The sequence below is a fragment of the Apteryx mantelli genome, chromosome Z (genome assembly GCF_036417845.1).
Source record: "Apteryx mantelli isolate bAptMan1 chromosome Z, bAptMan1.hap1, whole genome shotgun sequence".
NCBI lineage: Eukaryota > Metazoa > Chordata > Aves > Apterygiformes > Apterygidae > Apteryx > Apteryx mantelli.
Window position 1 is genome coordinate 48,667,468 of NC_090020.1, and position 20,129 is coordinate 48,687,596.

Sequence of the window (20,129 nt, forward strand, 5' to 3'; positions counted from 1 at the left end):
ATGGGGGCGGGGTGGGGTGGGGTAACGAAAGAAATCAAGATATGGTCAGCACAGTCTAGATGGAAAGAAAAAAAAAAACCCACAAAATTATGCCAAACCAGAATAAGCACTAGTTGTCAGTCACAGATAACAAATGCTGCTTCCAAAGAGCCAAGTCATGGATCAAAAAGCCCCAGAAAGACCAAGTCATTAGATCAAAAGTAGGAAAACTGTAGGAAAACATTTGAGAGAGAAAGAAAAAATTCAGCTTTCATCATTTTAGAAAAAGTTCATGATAAGGATATACTGTTTGTTCTCCTCCACCCTTTACTAGGAAGCTTCCCTTACAGTCTCAGTGTCTCTATTTTTGAGATAAAGGTCTTTGCGATGTCTCTTTTGCCTCACCTTCCTCATTTCAAACTGTGCTCTGAACTAAGTTTTTGTCTATTAATATAGCACAGATGACACTGCAGAAGTTGGCTTTAAGAACAAGTTTGACATTGTTAGAGAGTTTGCACTACATCAATTTTAATGAAAGTTGGGAAATATTTGCTTCCTTTGAGAACCTTTTACTTACATTATTATTTAATGTTATAATTTAAAAAGCAATTTGCAGTTTTGTCTCTCAGTTTTGAAATTTACAATTCAAAACATCACTATGTTGTCCAGCTTTTAAATAGTGCTGAACACCACCCCAAAAGCAATAAAAATAAACCACATGCACCCCAAACATGAGTCATTTTTGAAAATGTAAGCCTTATTATATTATCATATTCCTTTTAAAAAGAAAGGGGGGAGGAGACTCAAATATATTTTAGTTTGTCTGTATTCAAGTGTTTCCACACTTTTTTTTTTTTTGTCCAAATGGAGCAACATCAAAATGAAATGAAGACTATCGGTGGGAGATCTACTATTGCTACTATAGAGGCCAGTCAGATCAGTTAGTACCTGCAACAACATAGTCAACTTCTGGCCTAAGAATCTGACTTGCAGTGCTTATCATCAAGACTAAAATGGATGGATAGATTGCACTAGATGCATAAGAACTTATTACAATATGTTAGAATTTTGTCTGTAGCTGTATTTAGCCATGCCTGAGCTACACAACCTTTTTGTAAGTGTATGCTGGAAATACTGTTTTCTTTGCTAGTCTTTCCCTGCAGCTTGCCTGCTTGAAACTTCGAAGCTGCTGAACATTATACCCAAGCGAGCTGACAACAGTGGGGCAGCGGCAGTTCACGGTGCAACCTCTCTTTTAGAGCGTCACTGTGAAGCTCAAGCAGGAAGATCCCTAAACGTTGCAAGAACCAAACAAAGTCTTAGTCTTCTCTCCAGTCTGTCAGTCCAGCTTGCCTAACTACTTTGATTTTTGTATTTAAGCTATCCAGCAAATGTACACTGATCTAAGGCAAATAAATTATTAGCTTTTATTTGCCATGCGGCAAAGAGAGAAAACGCATTTATGTAACTCAGAAACACATTTATCTCAAAGCTAATTCTTCATGAAGAGTTTCCATCAGAAATCAAACCAGCAGCAGTGCTTACCACTGCTTTTGTAGGCTGCATGCATACAAAAAAGTCATATTAAAATATTCTCTGCCCTTATTTACCAATGTCAAACAAAATTAATGGTGCAAGTTAATGCCTGACTCTGGCTGCTGGTATTTTAAATGCATCATTTGTTTTAAAATTTGTACACGATAACTTTATAATGGTAATTCTAAGTTCAACAGCCAAAATACATATAGATTAGTAAAAAATAAAAAACAAAAAATCACCTATGCTACTCCTGTTACAAAGTTTTCTAGGAGAAACACCTCAGATACTAGCAATAGTCACAACCTGTCAAATGAAACACTCATAATTGAGGAGGAGCCAAACTACCCTAAACAGAGATGCTCTCTTTCTACAAGCCGATTTTGATATAACTTGCAGTGCAAATCTGCCCGTCTATCCAAACACATGATCCCAACCGGGTTAGTTACATGGGGGATAACCAGCCACAAAAGCGGAGGCTCGTAGGGCTGCCCGGCAGCTAACGAACCTGCTCCCGTGCAGAAGGCAGCTGCTGAGGTTTCCAAACGACAGGCGACAGCCTGGCGGGAAGCTCGGGAGGCAGCAGCCCACCCTCGATGCCTGACTCGCAGGCTCTCCAGGCTCCCTGGCCGCTCATGCCGCAAAGCTTGACTGCTGCCACTGTTTGCACATGTAAATACGTTGAAAATTCACAAGAGGCTGCGGACTTCTATTTTGCACAAGTGATATTCAACTTGCCGTCATGTTTGCCTAGATACCGAAGAAAACTCTGTGGTTTTTAATTTAGAATTAGAAAAATAAAGCCCCTGAGACACCTATTTTCTTTGCACTCTGGGTACACGGATTATGAACAACAGAGCACACTATTTAAACTCTATATTCATTTTTTCATTGCTTTAGTTCTAATATTTAACAGGTGCAGTACAGAGTTTACAGATGGCTCCTAGAGTCCTTGCAAGCTTTCCCTGTAGCAGAACGCTGCCTTGTCTAAAGTTCCCAACCCCTTGTTATTTAAAAGTCAACTTTTTGATTTGTTCCAGAATCTCCACATATGGTCTCAAAATTGACTTTGCCTCATTAACCATGTGAGGTAGCCTCAGGTTTGGAGCACAGGTTCTATCTGAGCAAGGCAATTCCTATGCTTATGCCCACCATTATGCTTCTTGTTATCAGAGAAGCATGCTGTATGCAGTGTTCAAATAATACTAATACTCAAATGACAGCTTACAATTCACATTTTTATGAATAAGAGACAACTAAGTCAACTCCCAGGTGAGTAGCCAAAATTAGACTCCCCAATTAAAAAAAAAAAAAAATCCAGGTGTATCTGTTTTTCATGTAATGTTGGTAACATACAACTTGTGAGGAATGACAGCTGGAAGAAGTGAATCTATTTTCAGTGAAGAAGTGTGTGGGTTAAGAGAAGGAGCTGGGAGCACAAACACGTGCCTTTTGCTTAAACAACCAAGCAATACCCCACAATGAACAGAAACTGCTCCAAGCATACTGACAAACCCTATCAGCTGCTTCAAACAAGGCACCCGGCTACATGCATAAAAAAATAATCAAATTCTGTCATTTTCTTTCAGAAGAAGTAAAGACATTAACTGATATGTTCATTTTACCTAGCTTCTGACTACTTTTAATGACTTCAGTTCTTGGAAAGGATTAAGATATTGTTATGGCAGGTTAGAAACAACATTAATCTTTGCTGTAAGGAGGACAAGGGAAAAAAGAAACTCTAGAGATTCAAAAAAGAAAAATACAATTCTTTTTTTAAAATCAGATCTGAAGCCACTTATACTGAAGAATAAACCACGAACAGCATGGCAACTGCACTGCATATCCCTACAGACCAAACTTAAAGTTGTTTGTGTGCAGTTATAGATCTTAAGATGCCTGGATTTACTTTAAATTGAACCTGAACCCTGAAGTACCTGGGAGTATATATTAAAAAACAAAACAAAACAAAAAAACAGACAGTCTTCTGACCTACTTTTTACTTGTAACAGAATTGTACCTACTATCAACCATAACTCCAACTCAACATAATTTTTGCTTTAGTAATATAAAAAGTGAAAAAAGTCAAATAGGACAATTATTGTTTTCCTAGAATGGCTCTTTACACATACCTCAAATTTCATTGGTAAATTCCTTTTTTTTTTTCCAGCTTGTTTCATTTTTTTAGCCTATGTGTATTTTAGACAAGATACAATATGCTTTATTTTGATATTTGAACGTTACATGCATATCTAAATGTGAAAACACTTAAATCTGGCTAAGGAGGGAAGGAAAGGCAAGCATAATTAGCTTAATAACTGGCTAATGAAATGAAGAAATAATCTTTTTGCAAATAGTTGAAAATGAGTTGAAAATTTTATCCTAAGACATTTTTCCCCAGAATTGATAGGAAGTAGAATTGGATGCTAATATAAAAATAATTACTACTGCAAGCCAAATATTTCATATTTGCAGTGAGTTTTTTAAGTCAGAAAATTAAACTCTGAACAGTGCTTCTGAATCCTTCATGTGCTGCTGAAAACTTAGTGCTTTTCATCATTTGCCCACTATTCTAAATTGCAACAACTGCACGTACTTACACACAAAGTGTAACGATTATATTCTTACATTCTGAAAAGCCACAGTTATCAGCTGACATCTCAGCACATACAAAGAAAGCATCTTTTAGATCATTCCTGAAGTTTAAAAACATCTCTAACTACGATTCTAAGGTTCTGCATTAAATAGCCTTGAATATAGCAATTAAGGTTTGAGAGATTTAAATTATATTTTTCTCTACTCCAGCTGGAGTTTTCACAGCCAGAAAAAAAAATAGAAACATTTTCTTCTCACAAAAATGATACACAAACTAAATTGTTTTTTTCACTTTAAAAATAAAAGATCTGACTACCAAGTAGAACAGGTACCAAAATAAAAGAGAGTATTCTGTCATACTCTAACTGTTTAAATAATATATGACAATAGTATCTCCTAAATTATAGCCACATCCATATCAGTCCACACCTCTTTAAACTCTCATCATTTCATGAGTTCATTTCTATGTCATCTTTTTTTTTTTTTTTTCCTGTCTAAAAGAAGGTCTGCTGAGAGGGCAGTGGTGTAAGATTTTTAATTTCAGGTGCTAACTTATTTTAACACAGTTTATCATACGTGGATGAGGTTGGGTTGTGTGTTTTCTTTAACTAGGAGATTTGAATATTAAATTAATTTACAAATTAAAATTTCCCAAACACTTCCTCAACTAACAAGCAACAGAAATTACTCATCTCATGTTTCTTCTCCTTTTTTTTTTTTTTTTGTAACTACATATACACAAATTGTACTTAAGAGTGAAGATTAACTCTCACTGTCCCCAAGCAATAACGAAGAGCAGGTTTTCACCTAATATGTTTTCTTTAGAGGTTAGCAGCTTTAACTATAAGTTATTTTGGCAGGTGAAGAATCTCATGGCTGCACTAGCCCTCTGAATGGTCTCATGAAAACTCATTCTTTCTGAGTCAACTTCAGTTGTGCCTATGCACCACTTCCATTTAAACAGTTCCAGCACGCTCACTTTGTTCCTTCCTCCTCCTCCCCACCACTTAGCATTATTGCCATTATGATACATTATATTTTGTGTCACAATAGAAACCTTACCTTCAACTTTAAACTAAACTTTAAGTTATTAAAGATAGTAGGACACTGCTGCTGAAAAGCTAGGCAAGTTTTGCCCAAACTTGCAAGAGGTGCAGAGAAAAGAGGTGTTGTGGCCCAGGGCAGTTGCCAACCCTAGGGATACTCATGCATTGAGAACTCAGTACAATCTGTGGATCTTTTATCACGGCAGCACCCAAGGATTCAGAGGCCCCTGGCACAGTTCAGGAATTTCTCATGTAATGAAAATCCTTCCTTGTTCAGTACACGTTCTGCAGTTCTCATTTTCATTTTGTGAAGTGACTTCTATCAGCACTGGGCAGGTATTCTCTTTTGTAATAATACTACAGTCAAAGATTTTTGTAATTTATTTCTTGTTATGCACATTTTGAAAAAAAAAGCTAAAATTCTTGCTATTGTTTAATTTTTTCCTATTATTTTACTTCCCCTTTATTCTTCTAAGCCCAACATTTTCATTTATCACTCAGTCCATGAGGACCTCTACATTCCTGTTTCAAGTCTATGCACTAATGTATTACAGCAGAGTTCAGTAAGACTGATGATGAAGTTGTTTTTTTTTTCCTCTTGAACGCAACAGGGGCCCTAAAGCAAAGATGCCACATGACAAGTGATTCACAAGAGTGAAAAATAAAAAAATTCATGCATCTTAAAGGTGTCAGAATAAGGAATTTCAGGTTTAAAGAGCATGGTACAACATGAAATATAAATCAGAAAAATGGTAATTAAGCTTGTCCAAACAGCCATCCATCAGGTCAATAACATATCTGCATTAATGAAATCCAAACACTCATTGACAACAGCAGACGTATTGCCATGCCTGAAAGGATCATGTTTCATCTTGTTTTAAGGTATCAAAAGATACCATCTCCACTAGTTACCATTTTTAGAACTCCAAATACAGATACTGTAATTGACTGGCAAGTATATCTTATCTTTCTCACCAGGTATTCAAGTAAAACAGGTTAAGGGTGTTCATAGGTTTTTTTTTTTTCATTCAACTTTCTTAACTAAAACACAGTATTCTACAGAAAAAAAGGAGTTCCTCCCTCATCTTAAGATTATTAACATGTCTCTTCATTAGGTTAAGTCATCTGGCATAGATTTGTTGAAGAAAAAGATATCCTTGTTCACCTTCTTTCAAACATTTAAAGATAAAGCAAGGTTACAAAAATCTCAAGTCAATATATTAACTTTATTACAAGTATGCCTAGTGATCTTTATCTTTGCCAGTGAAATTTATTTCTTCAGCTAATGAACGTATTTTTTAATGCTCTGAGTTTCTGTAACTGATACTGCCTACAGAATGAATCCCAAAATACATACCTCTAAATGCACTGATATCACCATAGTGTACCTGGAGCACAAAGTATTTGCTACCTGTTTCTCCTCCAACTCTGAATCCGACACCTTAAGAGAAGAAAAACACATTAAGAGTTCAAAAATAATAAAATGTAAAATGATTCGTTACTGCTGACAGTATCTAAAAATACAAATTACTGTAGTGGCTTACAGTGAAGGGGTAGAAAACGTCCCTGAGATATCAGTGAGGAAAATGCTGCCCTGAAAACTAGAGAAAAACACCACCATACATTCCCAAACAGACTAAAAAGCTAGGACCATAAGTTAATTATTACTGAATAGATTCCTGCTTTAAGCAAAGAAGTCTCTCGTTCCAAGAACCTGAACACAGATTTGACAAAACTATTAAAAAAAACAACCAAACAAACAAAAAACCACCACAGTTTTGGCCACCCCTCTAGGATTTGATAGAATTTTCATTTCTTATACTACCTGGGAAAGATAGTATTAAAACTGACCTAAGAACACACGGAGAATGAAGAAAAGAAAATCCACAGTACAAAATTAAAATTCATCCCAAAATATTTAACTCTGAAAAAAGCTTGTGTAAGTTACAAAACTACATCAGTTTTTGACAGAAGTAACAATATGGACAGAGGAAGAATTTGAAATAATGAGCACAAATTGTGGAGTATCACTATCACCAAAAGGGATTTTTCTATACTGATTCTATAATGAACATACTTGGAAAGAAGCAGAAAAAGCAATTTCTGCTTATTCAGCCAGTGAATCCCACTAGATTAAAAACTGCCAATGGTAAAGCCTGTAAAGGCAACTGCAGCATCTTTGTTCGCAAATGTAATACCATTATAAAATAACCCCTTATATTTATGGACATCTTAGAGACAACAAAATTATTACCCACTGGAGTTTAACAACAGAGTAAATACCAGGCCTCTACAGAGTCCAAGCAACATTTTTTTCTTTTTAAATTGGCATGCTGATAACCAAATCAAATAACCTTCCTGCTGATAAATGTGTAAATGCACAGTGCACTGCTCCGAGTTATGAAAAAAGGTAGTAAAAATGCAAGAATTTTTTTTTCCCCTCAAACTCAAGGTATTTTCAAGCTGAGGCTATAGAGATGGTAGATATTCCCAGTACTCTTGGGAGATTATTCGAAAGAACCACTTCTCACTGTCTTTGAGAAGTACCATTCCTACTAGCCTAGGAAATTTTGATCACGTTCAGCAAAATCATTTATTTATACAAAAATGTGGGTATGAATATGCTGTCCAACTGCATCAAAACATCAAGAAATGAAAAATGTGGAAAATTATCCAAAGACTTAAGACCACAGAAAAATTCAATGCTTAGATGAAAACTTTTGTGTGCTTTCCTGAACACATGAAAATATGTTAACAGTTTCAGAGGGATGATATAAACAGTGCTACTGAACAACGTATAAATAGTGCACTTTTAGTAATACATTGTAGGAAATGCAAGATTAATGTGATATAAGAATCAAGCATTATATTATTATTCTCTCCTTTAGCCTTTTTTTCCCCTACTGAAGCCCATAATGTTACAGCAAGTAGGATGTCAAAAAACCCCTCCCAAATACATTATCTAGCATAATGCATTCACAATTTATGAGGTTACAGTTGATACAGTTTCAATCAGCTAAGGCTTAATAAAACACTACAGGAGGTTCCCAGAGATGCCAGGTGCTTACTTCCACATCATCATCTCTCCCTTGCCCCCGAATGCAAGGACTTCACATAAAAGGCACAATACCTTTGGGCAGCCTGGTGGGTGGAGCATTTCTTGCCCAAGCGTACAAAATATTAGATTTGTCCTTGCATGTTCCTTCATCACAGTCCCTAAAAATGAGGAAAGAAAACAAAAGGGAATATGATTTTTCTTCCATTTTGAAATCTGCAAATGCCAGGTGAATTACATGCATAAAATGTAAATTTTAAGGTGTATGAAGACGTTTTAGAATGTATTTTGTTTAAACACAGTTCTCCTAATTTAGGGTTTACTCCTGGCTGTCACTAGGTCCTCCATCTTAACCTCTTTTCTTTTTTCCCCTCCCTCTGTCTTAAGGTAATTTTAGGCAAATGGAATCAAATCTACAGAAAGTTCTGATAGATCCTGTCAGTCTAGTTAATAACTGGTGGTGAGAAAATAAAAGGAAACTTATGAGAATGAACCACCAACTGCAAGTTTCTAGTACCGTTGGCTTAAGTGCCTCAAAATGACATTGGCTGCCAGATTTGCACAGAGGGACAGAGGCATACGTAAAGCAGAAAAAAAAAACCCAAATCAAAACAAAACAAAAAAACAAAAAACCCTCCAAACCATTAAAGCTTTTCAGTCAAAGTTTGACATTTAAAATTCATCCAAAAAAACCTGGTTAAAGTAAATAAATGTATATCACAAAGGCACTTCAGGAAACCACAGATAGGAGGCACTCATGCTCTTCCCTGTACTAGACTCAAGCTTATTGCCTCAAATTAAGTTCTCATTTCACAGCACTTTTTTTTAATTATTTTTCTATTTATGAAAAACAGAAAGTGTTTGCCAAGCTGCAGACCACAAACAGGTCACAGCCACCTACAATAACCGCGAGCTCTCAAGCTGTTGTCCCCAGCCTCTGCAGCTAGAAAGCTGACTGAAGGGTTGTTTTTTACTTTTTTCCTTTGCCAGAAGAGCTACTCCAGGGCTGAGGCCACTGAGCAGACACACAAGTGGTCACAGCTCCTGTGGTGCGATTTTGTGTGAATTTTTTGTGTGTGTGTTTGTTTTAAAGGTACCTACAGAGCTGTGTGGATAAATAGTTACCAGAAAGCAACAGGCTAAACAAAGCGTATGTGCTGAGAAGGTAGCGTGCAGAAGTTTCCCAAGGACTGTTAGGCCTTAGAGACCAGTGGTCCTGTTGAACCCACAAGACCTAATAAACTCAGGACACAGAGCCCACTGAACCTGCAAAAGGCTAATAGCACCCGGTAGCACTGGCAACAGCTTGTGTGACCTGGACCACATCCAAGGGGGTGTGGACTGCTATATGCAGATGTAGACTACAGGCCCATATACACCGATGAGGAAACAAGGGACTCTGAGGGACTTTTCAAACACCTACCTAAAAGCCACTGCCACGTCAGCATGACCCTTCCCTTCCAAGTAAACAGTTGGGTTTGGCCTCCCAGCTGTTGCTTCACTTGGGAAATCACTTTATTTTTGTTCACTGCATGAATGTGTTGTGCGAACGGAAGTAGTAGTAAGGTTTGAGTCTATTAATTATAATAGCTTAATGAGTAACAGGTATTCTAAGAAATAGTGGCTGGATCTGTGCATCTGCCCTCTCTCCCTTGATCCTCTCTTAGGGAAAAGGGTTATTTACAGGGTGCATTTGCATCTTCTGCAGTGGCCCAGCAGGGCTGGGCACAAAGCGCCGTGGGCTTGAGCACAGAAGTCACATCACGAATGCGGCACCACAGCTGCCTACAGTCATGAGCTTGAGAAGGCCTCAAACTGCACTGACCACAGCAACCAACCCAAGGCAGACAGAGTAACGGCTGATACCCAAGCCAAGGTTTCAACCCAAACCAGAAGCCTTCTGTCTTTCATAGTGCTGGTAAAATGAGATCTGAGAAAATATTTGTACACACAAAATAAGCCCACTTTAAATAGTGGGGAAAATAAAGTTTCACACAGCGTGAGGAAGGGAGTAAGAGCATAAAAGACAAGGACTTTTAGGAGATGCAGGCTCAGTAACCTTTCTGTTGAGAACACCTGAGCCATCTGTGTTAACCCTCAGCACAGCGGTGACTCTGCAGTCCAGTCCGTGCTCCTGGGGCATGTTTATTTAGTTCTTTCTGTGTATAGGGAAAACCACTTTAGCGGGACATTTAGAGCTTCTACGATTCCAGAGAGCCTTACTGTAATGTAGGTGTTGTGTATTCTTCTGGCAGAAAGCACTGCCACAAGCATTAGACTACTGAGTGAAAGGGAACACTTCACTTCTTTACCTTCACTAATTTTGCTCAGAACATCTAATGGTTTGCCAGTATACATACACAACATACTGGGCCCGCAAGCCTTCACTTACCCCACAGTATTTGTTAAGACCTTAGGAAAGATATTCTATCACATTAGTTAGGTTAAAAAAAGTAAAATAAGAATAATTAAAAAGAAGTATATAAGCTGTTGTGAACTCTGTTTCTCTCTTCTCTCTCTCTCTGTCTCCCTGAGATACTAACTAGTGAGGGAGAGAAAGCTAAAATACACACACTGTTCTTTCATTATGCGTAAAAAAAGCCTACTCTCTCATACAGGCATTAACGCTGACCTTGAAACTTCAAGCTTTGCGAAAACAAAACCAAAGCCAGAGCAGATTACAAAAAAAAGAGTTAAGATGACTGATGAACACATGAAAAAAGCAGGAAGCTAGTAAAAAGTGTGGATTTGCAAACTGAAATGAAATATTAGCTACTCACTAAAATTCATAGCTTCTATATGGTATATGAAGAAACTCATGAGATCAGAACAGAATAGCACTAAATACATACAAATTGAATCTAAGCATATACAATATAATTATACTAATAACTATGATTTTGACTGCTGGTCAAAACTTTAGGGTTTTTTTTTTGGCAATATCTATAGTCAATTTTTCATTTTGGGGGTTGTGGGAACAGGGCTTACTGACTGCTTCTGCCTATTTCCGCCCAGTTCCTCCCTCCACTCTGCTTTTTTCAGCTCCCCTGAACTCAACAACGGCATCCTCCTCAACCTCGGGCACACCAAGGAGCCGCACTGTTATGACACTGTGGTCCTGACTCATTACCTAGACTGAAAGCAGAATGTTCCACCATGTCAACGAGATGGGTCTTTCACTATCCTTTTAGGGCTGTGTATATGTAATTAAGACTTTGAAGTTTAGGAAACAGACGTCTACACTAAAACATGGAAATACATGTCCATGCTAATACAGCACACTGAAATTTGCTGCTTGGGCCCAAAACAGACAGACACCCCAGCCTTCAGAGATAAACGATAGCCAGGACTTCAGTGGCACATTTTGTGTACTTGGAAGAAGAGGGGCTTAAGTTTTGCAAATTCAAGTGCTGCCACCTGCAAGATCTTGTTGAGTCCATCTAGCAGCACCTACCCTTCTGCCCCCCACAGCCTCCCCACTGTGGCTCTGAAACAAATCCAAGTCTTAGGGGAAGTTGAAGGATAATCCATCCTAGTTACAGAGGTGGCAATATGGAATCAGTTAAAGTGTCTAGCATGCCAGAAACAGCTATGCAGAACCTCTTTTTAGTATTACATTAATAAAGTCATCTGTTTCTTATCCCTAAGTGTCAATTATAAACTTGCCCCCAAATTCTGATTGTTTCTTGATTGCTGTAGCCTTCTTTCTTGCACTATCCCTTTTCACATCCTATAAATCAATGTGTAGATAAAGCTTTTCTACTTTCTTTAAAAGATACTGATAATTGTTGTAAGCTATACTTAACAGCCTTAATAAATCTAAAAAAGGACAAGATTAAGTTTTGTCCTCCAACTTCCCACAAGAACCAAAATGTACTATGTCTGAGAAAACTAAAATAGATTCTTTCAAATGCTGACAGATGAACTTTAAGATTTATTTTAAGAAAATCAGCTGAATGTGAAAAAATTGAAAGTATGTGTAAAAGCCACACCAGAGGACTGAGTATGCATACTCATTTATGAATGAAAGAAAAATGAAATCATGCAACTAGTAAACAGTCAACATACTACACAAATCAGAGCACACTTTATATTTAGCCAGAAGAGGTATTATTATAAAACAACAGGAAAATAACATTTAAAAAACTTAGGACAGTGTAAATCACTTCCCAACACTCATTCCTGGCAGCCCCGTTAGAATTTCTGGTTACTAAATTAAGGATTCTGTGTTAAACCGTATTTTTCAAATATTAATGTCCCCATCAAATTGAGATGGTGTTTCAAAATCTCTTTTGACTCATTAACATCCAAACTACACAGATGAAAACCAACATCTTCAAATTTAAGTGTTTTGAACCCAGAGCCATTGACACAACCCTTTAACCTCCAACTGAAGACAATGCTTATGTCATATAAGCACCTTCAACTGGGTCCAGTGTTGACTATTGCCAGACTGACTATCTGAACTAGCCTAATGCTCAGTAATACAAGAGCAGCTGTATAATGGGGTATTTTGGAAGAGACCATTCTGGAAAAGATATTCTGAAAAAAACTGCAAAAGCAGCGAATGGGTCAGACCCCACAGTATTTACAAAAATATCAGCACCATCAGTCTCAAAAGTTTAGCCTTAAGACCTCATCCAGATACCAGCTTTAGGGCTTTTATTACTTGTTTTACTCTGCCTTTTAAAGGAGAATATCATGACATCTTCTGCAGACTCTTCGAGAGCATTTTAAGGCTCTAGCTGTCACCATTCTCTGGGCATATTCCTCCCACTCCAATTGAGGATTTTAGGCTAGAGTGCCTTTGTAATTCACCAAAAATACCATTTAAAGTAAAAGAATCCCGCAGAGAATCTATCATAAAACAGAACACTCCCAAGCATTTTTTTAACAGTACATATCTTCCAAAGAGGACCTCAAATATAGAATATGTATTTATCAGTTTTCAAACCCAGTGCAAGTGTTTTTTTCAGACAAAGTTCATTGAAGAAGTTTGCTTTGCTTACCAGATCTTTTAAATCAGAACACACTTGAATATGCTGTTTTCTCTACTATGTCAAGACTTCCAGTCTTACTAACAGTACTGGCAATTTGCATGAAATATGCCCAGTGATTTCACTTCTGACAGAAAACCCCAAAGTCTCTTTAACATCGTATAGCTTTGATTTAATTGTCCTGAAATCTTCCATGCTTTACTAAAGTAAGTCCATCACATTTCCACTTTTTTTTTTTTAAATAATTCTGCATATAATTCAGAATTGTTTACAGTATACTTAACTGGATTGATAATTTTGGTCTTCCATAGGGAATGGCCACTCGGATATACACACTTCTTTAAAATGTATTAAAAATTGTGGTTAGAAAGGTAAATGAAAAGCTATTATTATAAATCTATTATGACATTTGAATGACCTTATTTGTGGCTGGCAACAACATTTAAATATTAATATAGAAATAAGAGACTAAGGGAAAAAACAATATATGAAATTTCTATGGGAACAAAACACCAGTGTTTTAAGACCAAACATATTTGCATTAAGAAATCAACTAATTTTTTGCATTTCTTTCTCTATTACACTCTTCTTCACTGATTCTAGCCAAGACTTGTAAAAAAAAGGTATTTTTAATGATTAAGAAAAATGTTTTTTTCTTCTTGAGAATTGGTTGCTACATCCGTGCTAGAAAGTTTGTCCAGAAATGAAAATTGGATTAGTTTAACAGACCTTTTTTAAAATCTAGAAGTTGTTTTAGTATCAATTTTTTAAGAAGTTACACATTTCTGAGTATACTATTTACATTGGAGCGTACTTCCTTACCAAACATACTTAGAAATGCTTGAGAAAACTGGGAAAATTTGATCAGTATGACAGAGATCATATGAATTAACTCTCTTTGTTGTCAGAGCTGAATGGTGCAGACAATTCTGCCGTAGTGACAGTGGTGGGAAACTACACTGAGAAATATAAATCTTTAAATCCATCCCCCCCCCCCCCCCCCCCAGGTCTTGCTGTTCCCTCCTTAACATCTTTTGCGACCTTTACTGGAATGAACGATACCATTACTTCCAATCAAAAGCTTCCAAAAACATGCCCTACTTCCAACAGAAGTAGCTATTCTGATGGAGGACTTAGTGGGTGGTAACCTATGGCCTGTTTAGACTAGACAGCTATTTAAAATTCTTCCTCCTGATCTCAATAAAGGCTTTGTCTACAAATCATCTGAAATGGGAGTTCATTTCAGGGTCGGTTTTGATGCAGTGTGACACTTGTCCTGCTAGGAGGCTCAGAAGTTCCAAAAACTTCACTAATTTTTTTTCCCCCCAAAAAAACATTCAAATGTATTCTTGATTATCTGCAGAGAATTTATCGGAACTTTTGGTTAACCATTTCAGACATACATACTTTGGTTTCAGCATGGTTTATCAGCTCAGACAAAACTTCATGATAGCGACTGAATTGTTTCTAGGGCCAATTACAGGCAAGAAACAGAAGCAGCTACAGGATTTTTATTTTTATTTTTTCTCTCCCCACTGGGCAAAACCTGAGCAGATGAGCCCCGTGAATCTACTTTGTTTCTGTGGAAAGCTCTATGGGCCTGTGCCACTTCTATGTAAAGCCTAGTTATTTCAACAACAGGGTCAGGCGTGCAGCCCTTCAGATGGGATGTTCAGGTAGAGATCATCTCACTGGCTTATCAGTGGGAAGAGAGTTGCAGGGAACATGTCAATCTGCACGAAGTCAGCTCAGGTCCAGCACCATCACACAGCCTTTTAGAAGGCCAAACAGCATAAAGTTATCAGAAAAGGAATGTGGGGTGGTCATAGCTTTAGCTCAGCACTACCGTGACCACCAGGCAGCTAACTCCAGAAGAGTTACCTGGAAGCTGTATCCTTCCCTGTTCCATTCCCCTATACTCAAAGTTGGCCTGGATAAAACTTCAGGCCCAAGGGAAATTAATGTTGTCCTTGTATTCTGAATGCTACCAAGGATTATTTCTCCATAATACAGCTAGTCCAAATCAACGCAGTATGAAAAATAGCTCTTGATTTCATATGTTTTAATGTTCTTACAATTGTCTGCAAAGCAAAGGCTAGTGTGCCCAGAATTTTGATGAAGAAACTAAAATAATGTAGAAATTAACATTGTGTGCCTCAAAAGAACAAAAAATGGCTAAGTGATAGGCTGTCCATGTAAATAGTAAGGGAAGGATCCTTGCTAAAGAAGTCTTTTAATGGTGTCCTTATATGTCAGTTCTTAGAGAGCCATTCTTTTCCCTAGTAGACAGAAGAACAAGCAAAATCATGATTATTAGTCAGAAGGTAAGGAAACAGAAGGAAAGAACAAATCAACAAAACAGAAACAAAAATATACATAATAATACAGAGTCAACAGAATAACAAAATCGTTTCCAACAGCTGGAAACTAAAGCTAGCAAATTTAAGCTAGTAAGAAAACATTCGCTTTTACAGGTGATTTTAAAGGTGATTACAATTACTCTCCGAAACAACTTAAATGTGCAACAGATGCTCCATGTCTGAAAATTTAAGTGCATACATTCACATATAAAAAATACACGCACAATATTAACTGCATATACACATAGACACAAAATAAAATTAAGACATTTACATCAGCTTATATGTGTGTGTCAAACAGGCATAAATTGAGGAGATCTCTAAAGCCTGTTTTATATAGAACAGATGGGATTATCCTTCTAGCTTTACAGATGGCTATGGGCAAAGCAAGATGAACTGCTGCAATCTGTTGCAGTAAAGGAGATGTGAAATGGCGAGCCACTGGATGAACAGTTTGTATTCTGAGAATATAAAGCAGATACCATAACTCAGAAATTGTTTGGGGGGGGGGAGGGGGAAGCACAATGTAATTGAAACTGGCATATGAAAAAAATCAGGAAGGTCAGATTTAAATATGACATCAATTATGGGTCTCAGTCTGACAGGCAGGTGATAGGTACAACAATCAAAAACAAAAGCAGCATTAACTGCCACATTGCACACACTGTCACTGACTGGGTGATCGTTCTCATCTGGGAAAAATGATGATATAGCCAGTGAGATCAAACTACCTGAATCCAAGTCAGGCCTAGGATTCAAGTCTGATCCAGCTTGGGAGAACTTTATGATTTTCAAGCTATTGACCCGCATCTTCACACCTAAAAGCTCAGGAACCAGAAGTTTCACCTAGACCTTCAGAACAACTGAGCCGACAGCTGAACTGACAACAAGCAAGTTGCTTGGTCTGCCATCACTAAGCTAACAAGTCCTCCCAAAATACCTACCAGGCTGTTAGACTTGCATCTTGATAAGCAGTTTGTAGCTTTTCCTCTCAATATTGCAGAGACCCCACCAATCATAATTTTTGAGGCATCGTTAAGGTATTTCCTTTTCCCTACAAGACTGGGCCTTAGACAAAATAATCTGAATAGTGCCAAATGAAGAGAAACTAGAGGATTTTTTTTTTTAGTACAACAGAAGAATCAATTTTCTCCTCAAATGTGCCTTAGACATGACTTTATCTTAAGTATCTGATCAATGTATAAAAGGACAACTCTATCATATGCCGAACACTTCAGATTAACAAAACTATTTCCAGACAAATGAAGGCAAAACACATTAGAAATAAAATCTACTTGGTTTTAAACAAGACATTCAAGGTGTGAACTAATCTGAAACACATGCAAACAGTTTTTATGTTGGCATATTTTTCACATAAGTTTAAACTATTCAAGAAAGTGTACTCCAAACAATAGCAGAAGACACATTGGAAAGAAGGAAAAGCAGTCTGCTGGGAAAAGAAATCAATAGAAATTCTGTGCTTTCATCATTTTATTATCTGCTTTTCTTGCAGGACAAGATCAGAGCATTCATTATAAATATTCAAACTCCTCATTGATAAGTACAAGGGAAATAAAACTTTTGATGAAGGTTTGTCATACGTTTAAATACTGATCAAATCATTTTCCCCAAACCTATAGAGATTATTAGAAGTGCTAGATTCATACTTTTCATGAAAAATACATTATACTACCCTATTATCTTTAAATTCCATTTCTAGTGATCTTATTGGTAAATATTTAAAAGATAAATTCAGATTATAGAACTGCATCAGAAAATCTGCATTAAAATTGTTCTACAGATCCGATTAAGTTACATAAGCTTTCATAGTGTCAGTAAAACTTCATAACAGACTCACTCTCATAAATCTCTTAAAGACCTGTAACCTCCCCAGCCAGCCCCAACTTCAGCTTCTCAGCACTTTGGCTCCTCGCATCTGTTTTAGTGGCACAGTGAGCTTCCCTCCATCCTCACGGCTTTGGCGTTTTGAAAGCCAAGTTCACTACTAAACCATTTGCCACCAAGAACCTTCTTTAGCTACTCTTAACTCAATTTCCGTCTGGACACCTGATACAAGAGTTCTCCACACACAGGAAAGGGCAAACTATAGAGAAAGAAGCTAGGCCTCTGGTCTAAAGCTAGCACTAGCAACTATCCTCTAGTAAACTGAAGGATAACAAAGAGAAGAAAAATGAGGAATGGACAGAACCTCTGGCTCAGAAAAACGTAACAGGAAAAATACTAGATGGAATGGGCGAACAAAGCCAAAAGCAAATACATTGCTACTTTCAAAGAAGTCAAGAAATGAGGAGGTTTGGTTACTGGGATAGCTGACCCAAACTATTTGAAGGATGCATACAAAAGTCAGAAAAAATTCCAAAAAAGCCTCCCTGATGTTTTTTTTTTTTTTTTTTAATCAAATACTTGACAATGCTTTATATCCCTGTGTTACTCCAGTTTTCAGTTCACATCCATGTGCAAACTACAGTACAGATTTTGGTTTATCAGAACTGCCTAGAATTTGGATTATGAATTGTCTCTTGAAGTCTTTCTGACTGATGTCTCCAAGGTACAGGCTGGCCTCAGTAGAAGATTCTTAACTTCAAGAATTAAATCACATCCACTCCCTACGAATAGTACAACAGACGTTACATCTTGTCCCAGACTACAAAGTCTTTTCTATAAAACAAGATTTCCCAAGAATTACTCAAGGGAGGAGAAAAAGTTTTCCCGCAACCAAAAAAAAAAAATAAAGCTTATTATAAACATCATCTTTAAAATCATAATACCAATTGGATTCAGATTATTTAATAATTATTTGCTGCAATTTCATCTAGATATTATAACTAGCTTGTCTGTCAGAACACATAAAATGCTGATCTACATTCTGAAAGAAATAATGTCTACTAATTTTGCAGATAGGAATATTTCTTTTTCTCAAAGTTTTTCTTTCAGAAGTTGAGTATATCTGTCCCTCATTCAGCACAATGTCTTTTCTATATATAACTATATCTAATTAGAGGAGCTACAGCTGCATTAAAGTTAACTAGCAACTTGACACAGAATAAACAAACACAAAGCCTAGCATTTTTGTACTCACTGTCAAACGAGTATCATGCTAATTTTTTTGGAGAAGCTATATCCTGTTTTTTTCCATTCTCATGGATAGCTTAATTTCCTCAATAGCTGCAGAGACAGCTTCTCAGTATTCACTTTTCAAAAGTGGGTCATTTATTTCAGCTTCTAAATATGAAATAGAAGTCAAGATTTCTTGGTATCCAATAGTACCAGGCCACAACAGCTCTCTGAGTTTCAGTGTTCTGAATTAGAAATAGTATTCAGCAAGTTTAATGGAAAAGGGCATCTCAAGTTTCAGGTCCTGTCAAACATCTGGACTGTCTTCATTTCAGGCTACCATGGCAGAGACATGCATCTTTAAATCTTCTTTAAGATAGTCAACTAGGCATCAAGAAGCAGAAAACAGACCTCTTCCCCTTCCTTACAGAGGGCTCAGTTAAAAATAAATAAATAAATAAATCCCAGACTATGCTGTGTTGCAAAATAACAGTGAAATATATCACAGCTCTAAAAATCTGACAGTTGCATACACCAAAATACCATTCACAAATGTAGTATTTTCTTTGGTCTTTTCTTTCAAAAATGGTCATTTTATTTTTTTTTCCTCTTTGGAAATACTACTTCATTCTTGAGTTTATTTTTATTCACTATAGAACACAGAATATAGATATAATCTGTAGTCATAATCTAGAAAATGTATCCTGACCATCACACTGAGAAAGACCATCCAAATTACTCCAATTGTGATATTTAAGAAGTATTGCTGATGTATTTTTAGTTACAGTTCTTAAAGCATTAACTAAAATTATCAAAACAGAAGCGTGGGAAGATTAGAATGTTACACATTTCTTCCTCCTTCACAGTTTTTCCATTTAAAAAAAGTAACACTTTAAAAGCTTTATTTGGAAGCAATCAATACAGGAAAAGTTAGGTACAATAATAAATACAAGCCTGCAACTCTTACCAGTAATTTTCAGTAGAAGAGGGTTCATTACATCCAAAGAGTAACATGTGATGGACAGTGTCCATGCTGGCATGAGGTTTAAAGTCAACTGAAAGACAAAATGATTTAAAAAAAAAAAAAAAAAAGCTATCTTTACTCTCACCATGTATTACATAAGGAAGAACATTTTGTGCCATCATTGCTCTGTAATACTCCACACAAGGTGCGTGCGTCCCAGTCACTTCTTATTTACCTTCTGCGTTCCACTTAAAATTTTACAAGCTTTTGCTACACTTCCACTCAATGGCCTTTCTCCCAAGCTAAAGTATCACATCTCTTTTAGTAAGTAAAAATGAAAAAAATCCAAATTTCCAAGCAAAACTATTGCATTTTTCTATGTTAAATATGACACTTAGTAAACATCTCAGTGTAACCCAACAAATTCTGGCATAACCAGTCTTTTGACTATTAGCTTCAAAATTTGCACTTGTGATTTAATAGTACTTTTCTACTTCTTTAACTTCTTGTCTCCATCAAAAA

The 20,129-nt window shown here is 36.7% G+C and overlaps 1 protein-coding gene across 5 annotated transcripts in view; it reads right to left on the reverse strand.

The window, feature by feature from the left end:
* PAM (peptidylglycine alpha-amidating monooxygenase) overlaps positions 1-20,129 on the reverse strand; it is a 148,252-nt gene that overhangs the window by 50,354 nt on the left and 77,769 nt on the right. For 4 of the 5 annotated variants that reach the window (XM_067316624.1, XM_067316621.1, XM_067316626.1 and 1 more), the window contains exons 5-7: positions 19,611-19,698; positions 8,287-8,372; positions 6,514-6,597 (exon numbers count right to left, since the gene is read on the reverse strand). In XM_067316624.1, the coding sequence (XP_067172725.1) occupies positions 6,514-6,597; positions 8,287-8,372; positions 19,611-19,698 (258 nt within the window). The remainder of the gene's footprint in view (positions 1-6,513; positions 6,598-8,286; positions 8,373-19,610; positions 19,699-20,129) is intronic. The other variant, XM_067316625.1, reaches the window with a different exon arrangement.